Source organism: Cavia porcellus, unplaced genomic scaffold, assembly GCF_034190915.1.
Source record: "Cavia porcellus strain 051 isolate PalLab524CR breed Dunkin Hartley unplaced genomic scaffold, mCavPor4.1 scaffold_8, whole genome shotgun sequence".
Lineage (NCBI taxonomy): Eukaryota > Metazoa > Chordata > Mammalia > Rodentia > Caviidae > Cavia > Cavia porcellus.
Genome location: NW_026947491.1, coordinates 93,153,622 through 93,170,426, shown reverse-complemented (window position 1 = coordinate 93,170,426; position 16,805 = coordinate 93,153,622). Strand labels below are relative to the sequence as shown.

The following is a 16,805-nucleotide window of genomic DNA, read 5'->3' as shown; positions in this document are numbered from 1 at the left end:
TGGGCAGGAGGTGAGGGCCAGTGTTTAGGGGCAGGCAGCCTGGGCAGAGAAGGGGATTGTGTTTAATGAGCTGGACCGGGATCCACGTGGATGTGAACTGCAAACGGCCTTCAAGGCCGGGCAGAGGTAGAGCCCTGGCCGGGACCCGGGCCTGTCGCTTGCCCTGGGGACAGTGTTACCTCGGCCCAGGCCACTGCTGCTGACCTGCTTCTGGGGGTGTTGGGTCCCGTGGTCCCCGCACTGCCCCCTCTTTCTTCTGGTGGTGCTGAGGGTGAGACCTGGGACCTGCGCACTCAGCCTCAGCCCGGCCCTTTTTTCTTTTTTATTTTGGGCCAGGGTTTTGCTAAACCACTAGAGAGACAAGAAATAAAGGCAGGTGTTGACCTACAGATCCTCAGCACCATTAGTTGGGGCTGGGCCGAGCTTCAGGGGCTGCGAACCGTGACCTGGGAAGCTGGGTGACGCGCCTGGACGGGCCGAGGCCCGGGACACCCCCGGCCCAGGCTGCAGTGCCCTGCAGCCTTCTGAGCGCAGAGCTCCCTGCCTGCGCCTCAGGTCTGCCTGTGCGGCTCCCACGTCCCACAGCTGTCTCCGGAGGCGTCCACACCCTGCCCCACTGGCGGCACAGACTCCCCTGTCCTCTCAGGGGCCTGACCAGACCCTTGGGGCAGCACCCTGCAAGCCGTGCGCTCCTTCTGGAAACAAAACAAAACGAAAAAAGCACCCAAAACTGAAACTGAGATGCAGCAGCCCGTCAGATGACGCAGGGGGCACCACGGGGAAGGGGGCCTGCAGCCTCACGGGTCGCCCCTGCGGGAGGCTGTGCCTGCCCCTCTGTGCCCCTCGTCCCTGTGGTGCACCGATGTGTGGCACACGGCAGCCCTTCCCCCGCCAAGGCCCCTGTCCACTGCATTTGCTCCACCGGCCAGGGGCTGGAGGCCGGGTGCCAGCACCCTCCTGGGTGCACTTGGTCCGGGGGGCCCGGGTGGAGGCCGCTGCCCCTCTGCACCTTTCCCTTGGGGACTTGGCCTGGTTGCTCAGCCCGGTGGGATTAGATTATGGCCTGGGCCCCGTTAGCGGGAGACCACTGTGACTTGATTCAGGACCAGCATGGCTGCCATGGGGCCTAGGGACCCTGGCTGGAAGTTTCCAGAAAGGGCTCCTGTCCCCAGCCAGGCCAGGGCTGCCAGCGTGGAATGGAGGGGGATGAGCTCCAGCCTGGGGCTGCCCATGCTGGGGGGTGAGAGTAAACTGGCAATGCCAGAAGCATAGGACAGAGCCCACGGGCTGCTGTGGGCAAATCCTCACTGAAACGTGACGTAGACCCGGAAGAGACACCTGGACGCTGGGGAGGAGAGCTCCGAAATGTCACCACGAGAAACAATGCTATTTACAGGACTGAGATGGACGGCTGGCACTGTGTGGCTTTCCATGTCGAGTACAATGAGTCGCACCAGATTTGCATGAAACAGGCTTCCTGTGGGGGGACTTCCCCTGGCTATGAGTGAGTTTCAGGCAGGTGAGGCTGAGCTAGGGTGCTTGGTAGATTGGGGTGCTGAATGCTTGGTGGGCTAGAGGTGTTGGGTGCCTGGTGGCTAGAAGTGCTGGGTGCCTGGTGGGTCAGAGGTGCTGGGCACCTGGTGAGTAGAGGTGCTGGGTGCCTGGTGGGTAGAGGTGCTGAGTACTTGCTGGGTCAGAGGTGCTGGGTGCCTGGTGGGTAGAGGTGCTGGGTGTCTGGTGGGTAGAGGTGCTGAGTACTTGCTGGGTCAGAGGTGCTGGGTGTCTGGTGGGTAGAGGTGCTGGGCGCCTGGTGGGTAGAGGTGCTGGGTGCCTGGTGAGTAGAGGTGCTGAGTACTTGGTAGGCTAGAGGTGCTGGGTGCCTGGTGGGTAGAGGTGCTGGGTGCCTGGTGGGTAGAGGTGCTGAGTACTTGCTGGGTCAGAGGTGCTGGGTGCCTGGTGGGTAGAGGTGCTGGGTGCCTGGTGAGTAGAGGTGCTGGGTGCCTGGTGGGTAGAGGTGCTGAGTACTTGGTAGGCTAGAGGTGATGGGTGCCTTGTGGGTAGAGGTGCTGAGTACTTGCTGGGTCAGAGGTGCTGGGTGCCTGGTGGGTAGAGGTGCTGGGTGCCTGGTGGGTAGAGGTGCTGGGTGCCTGGTGGGTAGAGGTGCTGAGTACTTGCTGGGTCAGAGGTGCTGGGTGCCTGGTGGGTAGAGGTGCTGGGTGCCTGGTGGGTAGAGGTGCTGGGTGCCTGGTGGGTAGAGGTGCTGAGTACTTGGTAGGCTAGAGGTGATGGGTGCCTTGTGGGTAGAGGTGCTGAGTACTTGCTGGGTCAGAGGTGCTGGGTGCCTGGTGGGTAGAGGTGCTGGGTGCCTGGTGAGTAGAGGTGATGGGTGCCTTGTGGGTAGAGGTGCTGAGTACTTGCTGGGTCAGAGGTGCTGGGTGCCTGGTGGGTAGAGGTGCTGGGTGCCTGGTGAGTAGAGGTGCTGGGTGCCTGGTGGGTAGAGGTGCTGGGTGCCTGGTGGGTAGAGGTGCTGGGTGCTTGATTGGTTGGCAGTGTTTTAGTACGTTTTACAGCTCATCGTGTTTTCTGTGTACCGTGGGTTCCTCGGGACAGACCCTGTCAGAAAGTGCGGGCACCAGTGTCCTGTGGAAAGTGCTTCCCACGAAATGTTTAGGAGACAGGACCCGAATTCAGGGCCGGGATGTCCTGGCTGAGGGCCCTGGTGTTCTTATTCTTCGTGTTTTTTTCTCCTGTCAGCATCTTACACTGAAAATTCAGACACACAGTGAGTTTGGAAAACTGTCGGCTCCTTTTCAGAGCTGAGCGCTTCACCATTTGCGAACCGTGCGTGAATCCGTGGCTCCACGTCCCTGAACCTTCTGGAGGTCACGGTGTTTCACACGATGTTTGTAAGAGGAAGGGACACGGAGGAAGGGCTCAGGTTGGAGAGCTCGAGGTTGCCTGGATCCGCGGCAGGTGCTGACGGCACAGAGCACGCCCCTGTTCTGTCTCCCGATGGATCTCCCACACGGGCTGGGGCAGTGAGGCCTGCGGGCCCTGACCAGGCCTGTGCCCAGACAGGACCTGGGCTCTGGAGAGGGGCTGCTCGCCAGCCTGCTGGACCCGCAGGAAGGGCCAGAGGGCTCTCTGCTCTCCGAGCTCCTTCTGGCCGTGGCCTGTGCTGAGCAGGGCTGCAGTGCGGGAGCCCAGCCGTGGGGCCCGAGGCCTCCTGCTGGTCCTGGTGACATTGTCATGACCATGTGGCCACCCGGTGTGGCTTCCTGGTGTGTGGCCTCCTGCAGGCTGAGAATCTCAGCATCTGGGTTCTCTCCATTGCTGGTGTCCTGGAGAAGGCAGGGAGGGTGGGAAGGGCCCAGGATCACGAATCTGGTCACATAGCCTGGCGTGTGGTGCCCACCTGTAATCCCATCTCACAGGAGGCGGAGGCAGGAGGATCCGTGTGAGTTCAAGGCCAGCCTGGATGACATAGCGAGACCCTGCCTTGAAAAGATGGGTGGGGAGCCTGGGACCAGTGCTGGTCTGCAGGCTGTGCACCCCCCAATCTCTCTGTCTCTCTGTCTGTCTCTCGGCCTTCCCTGGCTGTCTGTGAAGAGGCCGAGGAAGCACTCCCCGCCTTCTCCACACCCCTCTCCCCCCGGGCTTTGTCCCCGCTGCCGCTTCCCACGGGGGGGGGGCAGAGCTCAGGGAAGGGGAAGGCGCAGAGCTTTGGGGGGCAGAGTGGGGCACGCTGGGGCAGGGCGGCTCTGCCTTACCCAAGGGCTCAGGAGGGTGCTGCGGTGCAGTGCGCACAGCGGCCGGGCCACGGTGCCGTCGCAGGTCCAGCCTGAAGTTAGCTCACCCCTGAGACTCCCGTTTAGGGGCCCCCAAACCGGCCCTGGTGGCCGCGGGGAGTGCGATTGAAGCGGGAGCGTGGCGCCACCTGGTGCCTGCGTTGGGGATCGCAGGAGCGAGGCTTCCCTCACAGTGAGCGCGTCGGCCGGGGCGCAGCCGGTTGGGGGACCCTTAGGCGCGTTAGGGAGACCACAGTGTAAGAGGCCTCTGCGTCCGCAGACTCTTCCGCAGGATCACGCCCCGACCCCCGGTTACTGCTTTCTAAGAGCTTAGGCGATCCCGGTGCAGTTAACATGTATTGTGATAGGAACTGAGTCCAGCACCTACGGAAGGGTGGGCAGCGATTCTGCTGTTCGGTGCTGTTTTGTTTGTTTTTGGTAGTCGTGCTGGAGACTGAGCCGGGGACTGAGCCAGGGCCTTCGCACCGCGCTCCATTCCTCCGAGGGAAACTGGTTCTCACTAAGAAGCTAAGTTCTCAAACTCGAGATCCTCCTGCCTCAGCCTCCCAGAGTGCTGGGATCACTTGCTCCCAGGTCTTCGGTCCACTAAACCCCACCCCTCCCCCATGCCGATAAATCCGCTCCCAGGGGCCCTTGGGGTTCAAGTCTGTGTCCTTGTACCCAGCACACAATGCTGGGTTTGCCAGCCGTTTCGGAGGCCAGGCTACCTGAGTCAAAGCTCAGCCACACTGCGTCCTGGTTGGCTGCCTCCCTGCCTCAGTCTCCCCACTTGTGCATGGGGCGATGCTTGCGACTGCACCTGCTTCACAGGGTTTGGGGGGACTGGAAAGGTTTGTGCATCTGAGGTGGTCAGCGCGGTGCCCACAGCACAGAGGTCCACGGTAGAAATTACTGGAGCCTCACAGTGGACTTCTAATCCGCCCAGGGTGCTGGCCTGGCTCACTGCAGGGTCCGCGGTGTGGGAGTGGACAGGGTCAACCTGCGCGGTGCCAGCTGCAAGCCCTCTGCAGAGCCCAGGCTCCTGAGGTAGGAAGGGGCGCAGGGGATGCCAGATCTGTCTGAACCGCCCCCAGGCGCCCTCCAGCGTCTCTGCCAGGGCGGTGCCCAGGACTGGCCACCACCCCGAGGTCATTCCCTCTGCCGCCAGCAGAGGGCAGCGCAGTGCGGCAGACCACGCAGGCCTGGGGCCAGGAGGCGGGGGTGCCAGTCCAGGCTGGAGCTCAACGCTGACCCTCTGACCTGTGAAGACCTGGCTTGGCCCAGGTGTTTCCTGGTGGCCCCTTCGAGCTCGGACGTCCTGTCACACCGGCAGCAGAGCCCTGCATTAGCTGAGAACCCAAGTGTGCTCCTTAGATGAGGCAGGGACCAGGAGCAAGGGCTGGGCTTGGGCTCTAAGGGAGCCCCGCAGCGAAAAGCCTGCCCAAAGCCCGGGTCTTTGGGTCCTGAGTCCCTGCCTGCCCCGTCCTGGGCTTCACCCAGAGACTCTATTCCAGTCCCAGGCCAGTCACCTTGGAATGTGATGAGAATTCCCCACACCGGGGCTCGAAGGCCCCTGACAGAGACACAGCGAAGTCATGGGTGAAGCCTCCTGGCGCAGTGAAGGCCCCCAAGAAACTGCCTGCTCTGGGTTCGAAACCTGGGGTGGGCCCTGCAGACCTTGGGCAGGGTCCCCTGGAGCCCCAAAGGCCTAGCTTGTCTTTAAGATCGTTACAGAGACAGCTCTATTTTGGGGTTCTGGGAATGAACTCCAGCACCTCACCTGTGCCAGGCAAGGCACCTATCACAGAGCCACATCACAGCTCTTTTGATGTTTTAAATTTTGGGACAAGGATTTGCTAAATTGCCCAGGCTGGCGCTGAACTTGGGATCCTCCTACTTCAGCCTCCCCAGGAGCTGGGATTGCAGGGGTGCAAGACCATGCTGGCCTTGGGCAGGCATGTCCGGCATTCCGGATGTCTGTGTGCTGTTGGCCTCTGCATTGTGTCAGGCTCACCCAAGCCCCGGAGCCAGCAGCACACATAAACTGTCTGGGCACTGGGTGTGGGACTCCACACCCGAGCTCACCCTGTCACTACCTGGGACTTGCTCTTGAGGCTGCGGGGTCGGTGGCCCAGTGCAGGCTGCCCGGGTTGTGACCTGGCGGATTCAGCTTCTTATTTGCTGGTCTCTCCCCTGTGAAGTGGTTGTGGTTACAGCCATGCCTGCTGCCTACCATAGTTTTGAGGATTAAATCTGTAAAAACCTAAGAACAGTGTTAGTACAGTTTTTGCTCTAGAATATTTACCTCCTGAGATTTGGTTAGCCCAACAGCCCCTGCTCACTCCTACATGCAGGGCACCTGTACCTGTCCGCCAGGCTCTGTTCTAGTGAGCAAAACACACAAGCAGGGTGGGGCAGCGCACACCTGTGATCCCAGCACGGGGGAGGCGGAGGCAGGAGGACTGAGCTGCTGTGAGTTCAAGGCCAGCCTGAACTGCATGTGAAACCTTGTCCTAAAAAACACAAAACAAGAAGGAAAACAGGGAAACCAAGCCCCCGAGCCACACCCACCTCTGGTCCTCCAGGCCCTGGGCAGGCTCCTCTAAGGAGCCCCGCGCCTGGCCCTGTTCTGTATTCCTCTCTGGAGCTCTGAGCTCCTTGTGGTGCTACCAGAGTGCTCCCTGCTAGTCCCCAGTGGCTTCGGGGCGGTCGGCTCTCTCCTTACACCAGGTGCAGAGGTGGGTGGGGCAAATGTGACCTGCTGGGTGGGCATGATGACTCCTCAGGAGCAGAGGGGACTTCCTTCTGTGTATGGGGAAAGGAAGGAGGAAGTGGCCCTCAGCGTTCCCGATGTGGCCTTCCGCCCTGTTAGACCACCGCCATGAAGTCCTGTGACTGATTCTAGGGCAGGCAGAACTCTTTCCGTTTCTGGGACCCAAGGTCTTCTGAGCTCGCTGCCTCTGATCACTGCAGCAGGGTCCCGCCGCCTCCTTTCCAGTGTTCCCTTCGGCTCCTGGCTTCCTCCTCTGGGATCTGCAGCCTTCTCCTTCTCCGTATTTTCTTCAGACAGAATCTCCCTGAATTATAGTCCAGGTTGGTCTTGAACTCACTCTGTAGTCCAGGCTAACCTCAAATGCATGGCGATCCTCCTGCCTCAGCCTCCTGAGTGACCATACCTGAGGGCTTGGTTCCCGGCCTTTGTCCCTCCACGGTCTACACACTTTCTCGTGGCCATGTTGTCACTGGGCTCAGCAGGTCACCACGTAGGCCCAAGTGGCTGTGGTTTTACCTGCAGGCCAGGTCTCTCTGGAGTTCTGGTCCAGTTCTGAATCAAAGCGCACTTTCTGTTTCTGCTGCATCACTGGACGCTGCAGAAGTATCTGTCCAAGGTCACAGTGCACCTTTTCTCCTGACGGCAGGGTGGGCACATCCTCCCTCTCACCCGCAGCCTGGAGCTTTGACTCCTTGAGGTGCGGAGATGGCAAGTCGTTGACAGTGATGCCGGAGAAGCTGGACGTCCACGGGTCGGGCTGCAGGTGTCGGGGACGGGGACCCTGGCCACGTCCAAGCCACCTGTTCTTGCCTGGCCCGTGCACCCCTTCACCCTGAACGCTTCCCGTGCCTGTGTGCCTGGCCTTCCTGAGGGGCAGGGCACCCCCAGCATCCTTCCGGCCAGCGTTGGTCTGCAGAGGCTCGGGGGTGGCACAGGCTCCTGAAATGCATCCACCCCGATGAGTTTTTTATTTAGTTCTCTGAAACCTTCTGCTCAGCCAACTGGATCCCAGAAGACAGCAGAAGACCGCTTTCCCAGCTGTCCATCCCCTGTCAGAAGTGCCAGAACTTCAGCCTCTCCTCCCTCACCATCCACACGCGGTCACCACCTTCTACTGGCAAGGACCTGCTGAGGCCGCTTCCTGGTCTCACGACCTAAACTGCCCCTCCCTGTCGAGACTCTCATAGTGGCCCCCACAGCAACACCCTTCTTCCCTGGTCCCTGGTGCAGATCCAGAGGGCTGTGCAGCCAGGCGCAGGGCAAATGTCACTACTCCTTTGCCTAAAGCCTTGAGAGGTCCATGTTGCCCTGAAAGTTAAGTCATATCACCCTGCAGTCCCTAACCAACTCCGACCTGTGGAAAAACTACAAGTGATCCAACCTGCATGCCCTGGGGCTGTCAGGAAGGGAGGGCAGGAAGATATTTGGGGAGATGACAGCAATTTTCAGATTTGGTGAGAAGTGTGAACCCAAGATCCCCGGCTGCGCTGAGATCCATGCCCGAGAGCCTGAAGACAGGTGGCACAGAGGGAGCCTGAGACTCAGCCAGACGCAGGAAGCCCGTCTCATTCGGAAGGTACGGCAGACTGCGGATTTCCTGGTGGGAACTATGCAAGCTGGCGAACAGTGGGCAGCAGGCTTCAAAGCATGAAAGAAAACACCTCAGCTGGTGAAGATCTCCACCGGAGGGAGAAGCATGTGGCGGGAATGATGCGTCACCGCCGACCTCCACTATCATAAATATTTAGGGAAGTCCTTGTGGTCGAAGGAAAACAGAGCTGGGTGGAAATTTAGATCTATGCCATTTGGGGAATAAAGAGCCCGCCAAATGCTAATCATGTGGGTAAAAATCCTCAAACTTTTGCAAAATGTAACAGTTTAAGTGAAAACAGAACACTAGGCTCCGTGTGGTTTATAAGAGGCCGAGTCATGTGATGCCGAGGGCCAGAGAGAAGGGCTCTGCCGGGAGGTTCTTACGTTCGTGTGAGGTGGTTTTATGAGCTTGGGGAAGGCTGAGAGCTAAAGATGCCCTGTGTAAACCCTGGGGCGCCCATGGAACCACAGAACGGGCTGCCCGAGGAGGGATTCAGGGGAGGAGGAGGAACTGCTGGCTGTCAGATCGTGGTGAAGGCCTAGGGATCTCCCACTGGCTGAAACGCGCTAAACAGTCCGTGCTGAACACCCTCCCCGAGAGCCAGCTCTGCTTCCATCAAGCTGTTAGAAGAAGGTAAGATCAGGGAGTCACTTTCATGTTCTCCGTTTTCCTTCTCTGTGCATTTTGCAGGATAACAATGAGAAGAAAATCTGTTCCTACGGAGCCTGTCACCCTCCTTTTTGCTGTCCTTTCCCTCCCCTCATAGAGATCACACTCCCCGCGTTTCCTGATATTTTGCTTTTCCTGTTTAGGGACCAGCCAGATCAGGCCTGGTGGGGGTCATGGGCACGGACCCCTCCCCGCGCTCTCTCACTGCCCGGCCTGAGGTCCCTGGCGCTGGGTGTCGCTGCTGCGAGCTTTCCTTCCGTGGTCTGTCCCCGGTGGGAGCCAGGCACCTCCGACTCGCTGGGCTCTGAACCCCAGGCCGGGCCCCCGGATGCTGCCTGGTGAGCAGCACTCGGGGCTGTTGCAGGCTCCCCTGGACCAGGGGCTCCGTCCCCTGCAGGGAGCAGTAGGTGGAGAGCGGGCAGCTCCCACCGGCTGGGGCCAGTGCCCGCCCAGCTCTGGGGGCTCTGTCTGGCCTCCTCCCCTCCAGCACCCAGGTGGGCTCCCAGCACTGCTCTCTCGGGATCCACTGGCCTGGACAGCTGCGCACCCCTGTAGGGGTGTGTGTGTGTGCGCACGCGCACGCGTGTGTGCAATCTTCCAGCCATGCATTGGACGTTTTGTGTCCCGCCCCACTCCACTCCTCTTTGCTCCCCCCATGACCTCCCTCCCCACACTGGGGCCCCCGCTTCAGGGCCATCTTCTGCCACCTGCACAGCAGGGGTCTCAACAGGACTCAGCCCCAAGCCCCAGCCAGCTGTCCCCTTAGCACCTGCCCTGGCTCTGTCCTGCTTGGCCACCGCCCGGCCACTACCCCCTCAGCTCAGGGGTGCAGCACAGGACCTGCCAGGCTGCTGCAGGGACGTGCCTGGAGCCGGGGAGCCCCCACCTCTCAGCAGGATCCTGACATGCGGCCTGGCTTCCCTCGGAAAAACCCCGGAGTCCCGCGTGCCAGCTGGAGGGAGAGGGGATCCCGAGAAACAATTTCTTTCATACTTTCCTCTGGGAGTTTGCTCCAAGGCAAATTCAAATTCTGCTGTTTATGAAGGAAAAAAGAAAAACCCAAGAAACCAACAATAACCCAGGGCGCTGGCTGGGAGGAGGGGATGGTTTTTCCTGCTCCTCTTCACGCTGAGGGCAGAATTCCTGCGGGCGCCCAGCTGCCTGCCGAGCGGGGCCTGGGGGGACTCGGGCTCGGGTTCTGACTTGGGGCCTTGGCTGGGAGGATGTCGAGTTCCCTGACCTTCTCCTGGTGCCTGGGCTCCTGGAGGCTATGGCCCTCGGTTGCTGTGACATCTAGCTGTGGCCTAAGGAGGGGTAGGGACCCTAGGGTGACAAGGCCACCTACGTGCTCGCACTTGGCCCCTGAGACATTGCGGTGGCCACAGACGCAGACGTGGGGGACACGGAGTGGCTTTGCCTGCTTGGGGGCGCTGTCACTCACGGCCTGCATCTGGGGCCCCAAACAGCACTGCTTGTGTCCCGGAAGATGGAGTCTGAGGTTGCTTTCCCGGAACGAAGTTGGGGTGCAGGGGAGCCTGTCCCCTGTCTGCTCCGGGTGCTGAGGTGTCCCTGAGCCCTGGCCCTCACCAAAGCTGTGCTCAGCCTCTTCCATTCCCTGGGACACCTGCCGTCGTCTGTGCGTCTCCTTTGCTGACGCTTTTCTCGGACGCCAGCCTCACCTGGGTGTCCCGAATCGGTTCCTCATTCCACCATCTTGAGCTTGCCTGGGGTGGTGGTGCGTTCCGCACTCTAGGAGCTGAGGCAGGAGGATGCCAGGTTTGAGCCTAGCGCTGCTCAAAATAAAAATAAAAAAGGCCAGCGTGGGGGCGTTGTGTGCTGTTTAGGGAACTCGTCTCTGGGCGCACAGCTTCTCTGCCCTCTACCATGCGGCTGAAGGAACCGCAGCGCCCGGGGTACACAGCACCGCCCCATGCTGATGCTGTGAGGCAGGGTATGGTGGGCAGCCCGGGCTGGCCTGGATCTCACGCAGTCCTCCTGCTTCAGCCTGCCCAGGGCTGGGACGACAGGCGTGCGCCCCTGTTGGGAGCCGCAGCCCCGAGCCCGGTCGCCTCACTTGGCGGACGTGAGGCCTGTAGTAAAGAGTGAGGCCTGAGGTAGATTACCCCTCCCATCGAATATGTTAGTTTCCTGCTTACCGCGTAAACAACCCGCTCAACAATATAGTCTGCCTGGCAACTGATGATGTTAGCCAATCAGCTTGCCTTGCTTACTTTAACATGATTGGACACTGTACCCGTATATATACCGGTGCCACCCCTGGGCGGAAGAAGAAGCCAGGTAGAAGCCCGGAAGTAGAAGCCCAGAAGGAGCCGCGGGGAGCGGACCAGAGGAGGCTTCGGCTGGGAGCGATCCCAGGGCAGGCTGTACGGAGAAGAAAAATAAAAAGAAAAGGTTGTCCACTACCAGACTTTGTCGTGTGTCCTTCCTGCCGGCCGGGAGCGGACATCGACATTTGGTGGCCCGCCCGGGGACTGATCACCCCCGAGACGTGGAAGTGGACAACGCTCCAGTACAGAGCTGCGAGACAGGTGAGTTGGGGATAAGCCTGGGCTCTGGGTGGCGCGCACCTACAGGGCTTTTAGACTCCCCTCAGGCTCACGCGTAAGTGGCGGATTCCTTGGGCCTCACGCGGTGAGTAACATATTAAAAGATGGGAAACATGTTAGGTAGCAACACTAAGAGCGAGGGTGGTTGTGGAGAAAGCTCTCAAGAGCTTACAAAAGTACGCAGGGTATCTGAGCAGGCCCAGTCAGGGAGCTCCCGAGAGGGGTCCGTCAAGGGGAACAAGGATGCTAAGGAGGAGGACGGGGCTCTAGCCTCGGAGTCGTCTGACTCCGAGGACGAGGGAAAGTTGAATGGCAAGGAGGCCAAAGAGACCAGCTGTCAGGAGCCTAAATCGCTCAATAAGGAGTCGCAGGGTTCTTTTCCAGCGTTGCCCCGCGAATTGCGCTCTGCTCAACCTGGTCTGCGGAGGAGTAGAGAGCTCCTGAGCGCTCCCCGGCGCGAGAGGGAGGCGAAGCCTTCCGCCCCACCTTGGGGGCCGTTTCCGGAGGCGATTCCTCGCCACGAGGCGGCCGCCTGGGAGCTCCCTCCCCTTTCGCCAGAACAGGAAGTGATGCACGGGCCCCCATTTTCCGCCCAATCACGGCCGCCGTCTTATGCTCCGCCGCCGGCGGGTCGGTATTTTTACAGGGGGCTTTGGCAGGGGGGACGCTTGTCTCATGAGGTACATCCACCTGGGATAGATAGTGGCCCCTACGGGATATTTCCTGTACAAGTAGCTATGGGCCAGGGACGCAATGTATGGGAGCCTTTTGAGATAAAGCAGATTAGAGAACTTAAAAATGCAGTTACAACCTTTGGGCCGACTGCGCCTTACACCATTGCCATGCTGGAGAATCTGTCTTCTGGGCCCCTCGCCCCCGCGGACTGGATTCAGCTGGCAAAGGCGTGTCTGCCCTCGGGCAGTTACCTGGATTGGCGAGCCTGGTACACAGAGTTCTCTGCCGAGCAGGCTGAGAAAAACGCCGGTCGAGGAAATGGGAGCTGGGGATTTAGCTTAGCGGCATAAGCGCCTGCCTTGTAAGCAGGCAATCGCCAGTTCGATCCCTGGTACCAATAAAAAAAAAAAAAAAAAAAAAAAAAAAAAAAAAAAACGAAAAAGATAAAAATAAAAAATAAAAAATAAAAAACAAAAAGGGGGAGTAAGCCAAGGCCTGCCTCCAAAGGCGCGGTTATCTATGACAGGACAATGGATGGGCCCGGATCCAGTGGTCAGCTGGAACCGAGGCGCGGTTTGTGTTTTCCCACAGGAACCGGGACGAGAACCACTGTGGATACCGGAGAGACTGACACGGGCAACAAAGCCCTCGACTGAAGATCAGACCTGCCCTACTGGAGATCCATCACAGACCAACCAATAAGATGAATAGAAATAGCGGTAGCCCGAAATGGACAAGAAGATCCTCAGGCATATGCATGGCTTGCTCAATTGGCCCACGACCGAGTCTAGATATGGCGGGCATCCCTCATTCTCCTCCATAAGGTGACAATACACAGCAGGGTAGGTGAGTCAATGACGGGTAAGAGCGTGCCTCCCCAGCACGACTCGACCTAAGCCAGGCCCTACCCCATCCTGCACGTAAGCCGCTGGACTGTTAGATGCTGCCCAGGTCTAAATTTCTCTCCGAGGGGATTTCTTTACGGAGAGGAAATGAGTGCAAGCTTGTGTGCATCCAGGTTCCGTCCAGTTTGTGCCTGGCCCTAGAAAAAGGACGAGGGCCTCAGGGCCTTGGCAGACCATGGGACGGCCGACCAGGGTCTAAGCCAAGGACCTACGGTGGGCCTACGCATAGGGCATAAGCCTCTGCACCCAGTCCAGGAAGGGCTACGATGCGCACATTCATAAAAAATAAAAAAGGGGGAGATGTTGGGAGCCGCAGCCCCGAGCCCGGTCGCCTCACTTGGCGGACGTGAGGCCTGTAGTAAAGAGTGAGGCCTGAGGTAGATTGCCCCTCCCATCGAATATGTTAGTTTCCTGCTTACCGCGTAAACAACCCGCTCAACAATATAGTCTGCCTGGCAACTGATGATGTTAGCCAATCAGCTTGCCTTGCTTACTTTAACATGATTGGACACTGTACCCGTATATATACCGGTGCCACCCCTGGGCGGAAGAAGAAGCCAGGTAGAAGCCCGGAAGTAGAAGCCCAGAAGGAGCCGCGGGGAGCGGACCAGAGGAGGCTTCGGCTGGGAGCGATCCCAGGGCAGGCTGTACGGAGAAGAAAAATAAAAAGAAAAGGTTGTCCACTACCAGACTTTGTCGTGTGTCCTTCCTGCCGGCCGGGAGTGGACATCGACACGCCCCTGCGCCAGCTGCATTCTTCCCAGGTGGGCAGGCGCAGCCCTAACTTCCCCCTGAGGACGTGTTCATGGTGCCCGCAGGTTTTGGGGTGCCGTGTTCCCACCGCAGTGACTCTGGGTCCTTTCATTCTTCCGTGCTCCGCTGATGCTCCAGGAGGTGTTGTGTGATCTCTGGGTGTCGGCCCAGCGGCTCTGTCTGATTTCAAAGCCCTGCTTTTGATGCCTGCGGGACCAGGGTGATGGGGGACCCCTGGTGGCCCAGCGGTGGAGGTGAGTGTGCAGGGGTGTTGCCGAGGTGGCTTCTCTGTCCTGGAGGACACAGAAGGGCGGGGCTTCGGGAGATTCGAAGATGACACAGTCCCCGCCTCCCACACGCTGTCCTGCTGCTCCTGACTGCCGCCGTCCCCCTTGTGTGGCTGCCTTGGACGCCCTTCCTGGGCCCCCAGCGCTGACCATGCCCGGCACAGCATGGCCGGCGTCCATTCCCACATTTGCTGCCTCTGGGGTCAGTGTGGATGTGCAGAGTGGATCGTGGTGTTAGGACCCACAGGACCTAGAGCCTGTGTCACTGCATCCCGGAGCCCGTGGGAGCCTCTGTCAGATAAACCACGGCTGCAGGAACCCTGGTCCCCGGGCCTGCTTCCAGGGACTCGGCCGGCAGCCGTGGGTCACCCGCAGGGAGCTTGTGCAGGACGGAGGTTCAAGGCTCAGGTTCTCGGGCTGGGACCCCAGAGCATGGTGCTGGGGTTTGGGGCCTGCTGTGGGGACCGTGGGACCTGCACCCCCACACTCTTTCTCTGTAGCATCGGTCACCATAGAACCTAGCATTGGAGTGGGAGCCTCAGGAGAAGCCGGCGTTGGCGAGGGTCTCCCCCCCCTCCATTTCTCCGGTGACAACATCTGAATCATTGGGCAGGCAGGGGAGGCCCTAAATAGATGAACCCAGCTTGGAGTTCAGGCTGCCTTGAGCTCACTTTGTAGCCCGGCTGGCCTTGAACTTACAGTGATCCTCCTGCCTCAGCCTCCCGAGTGCAGGGATGACAGGCTGTGCCCCACACGAGGCTTCCCATCTCTCCTTTCTGCTGCAGAGCTGCGGTTTGGGGTTATCCCCAGCCGTCCCGAATGGCCCCAGGACCACCCGGCTTCATGGATCTCAGGGCCGTCCTGCCTGAGAGTCACATGAGGACCTCTGGTGTCCCCTGGCCTCCTGTCCCCTCTAACGCTAGGCCCTGGTGAGGAGCATGAATTTACTCCCCAGGGCTGCGGGCTGGGGAGGTCAGCAGCGGGCCAGGGTGTGGGTGGAAGGTGGAGGGTAAGGGACAGGAGGGGCCGAAGCCCAGCCCGTGTCCCCGCTCCCCTCCCCCGTGGGGCTCAGCCTCAGTGGCTTAGGGGGCTCCCCACCCCCTCCTGGCTCAGTGGCGCCGGGGAGTAAGTCTGTGCCACGTATTTCGGAAAACACCCTGGACTCAGTGATCTCAGCCACTCAACTCCGCGGCTCTGTGCTCCCCAGTTCCTGGGTCCTGGGCTCCAGTCAGCGTCACTTTGGGGCTAAGGGGACAGTGCTCTGTGGCCCTGGGCGCTCTCTTGACAGTTTCCACGTGGCTTGCATCACCCTTTCCCCACCCCGCCCCGAGCGAATCCAGGGCCTTGGCTCTGAGTTACACCCCAGCCTTGGATGACGCACTGCTAAATTGCCTAAACTAAGCTTGGATTTACGATCCTCCTGCCTCAGCCTCCCAGAGTGCTGGGATTACTGGGGTGCCCCACCCGGTTCATAGTTTGGGAAAGCCTATAAATCTGTTCTTCTCAGTGTCAGGGTCCCAACTGTGGTTAGTATGCGGTGCCCTACATGGGGACCCCGCCTGGATGTGGCTGTGGGTTGGTGAAAATTCAGAGCCGCACCTACCCTCTGGATGCGCAGGCCCCCGTTCTCCCTCACCCGGTAGGCTGTGAGGCCGGATGTTCCTGGTGGTCTCGAGTCACACAGCAAACCACCCGGACCCCGCAGGGCTCCTGGCCCTGCTGCTGAGCACGGCGTTGAACTGCGCAGTGGTGCCCGTCTGAGTACTGGGGTCTCCTCTCAGTCCCCAAGAGACCAAAGGATTGGCCTCGTAAAAGGCCAGACCCAGAAGTGGCAGAATCCAGTCCCTCGGGCATCCCAGGGTGATTCCCGGGGAAAGGGAGTGACCCCCCCACGGGTGGCATGTGGACGTCAGGGTCCCCTTCACTTTGCCAGTGGGGTAACTTTGTCACCCCAGTGGCTTCCCCCCCGGGTGCCCCCAGCTGGGTCCGGAGTGACCCCCAAAGCCCTCGCTGAAGGCTCACTGGAATTCATGACCCGGCCTCGGAAGCTATGCTCTAGTTTTCCTGTTTCTGTGTTACTTAAATACCAATGATTGACCCCAGGGCCTTTGCATCCTATGTTTAATTTTTTCTATTTTGAGACAGGGTCTCACTAAGTTGTCAAAGCCTGGCCCAAACTCTCGATCCTTCTGCCTCAGCCTCCCGACTTCCAGGATGACAGGTGTGCGCCACCAGGCACCCAGCTTCACTGATTCAGCAGGAGGAGTCCGTCCCATGGGAACGGCACAGCATGTGGCTTGGAACGGAGGGTCGCGGGCACTGCAAGGCACCCCCTAGCGGCAGAAGGTCTGGGGTGGCCGGGAAAGCCGAGTTTGGCCCTGAGTGAGGAAGCCTGTGTGGTCAGGTCAGGGAGGACACGGGAGGCTCAGGCTGGCCTTCATCTCCACCTCCTCCCCCAGTCCTGGTGACAGCCTGAGCTGAAGCCGCTGCCGCTGTCACCACCGTCCTCTTTGTCAGTCGTCCTGGGGCCCTCTTAGACCGCAGAGGAGTTTGCATCTGTGAGTCTACCATGTGACCTGATTACCAAATAAACTCACGCTTTAATTAGATTGAAAGAATTGTACAGAATTGATTTCTTTTTTTTATTTATCATTTAATTTTTGGAAATCAGTATGGTGGGCCCTCAAAAATCTAAAACTGGGAACTCATCTGACCCAGCTGTTCCCTGCTAGGTATCTTCCAAAAGAGTTAAAGGCACCGTGTAGAAGTGACCTGTGCACAGCCGTGTCCAGAG

The 16,805-nt window shown here is 59.6% G+C and overlaps 1 protein-coding gene across 1 annotated transcript; it reads left to right on the top strand.

The window, feature by feature from the left end:
• Positions 1-9,086: 9,086 nt before the first annotated feature.
• Positions 9,087-16,629, top strand: LOC134477428 (igE-binding protein-like). The gene is made up of 2 exons (XM_063255518.1): positions 9,087-13,978; positions 16,157-16,629. The coding sequence occupies exon 1, from the start codon at positions 11,496-11,498 to the stop codon at positions 12,414-12,416; it is 921 nt and encodes a 306-aa protein (XP_063111588.1). The 5' UTR covers positions 9,087-11,495; the 3' UTR covers positions 12,417-13,978; positions 16,157-16,629.
• Positions 16,630-16,805: the final 176 nt, after the last annotated feature.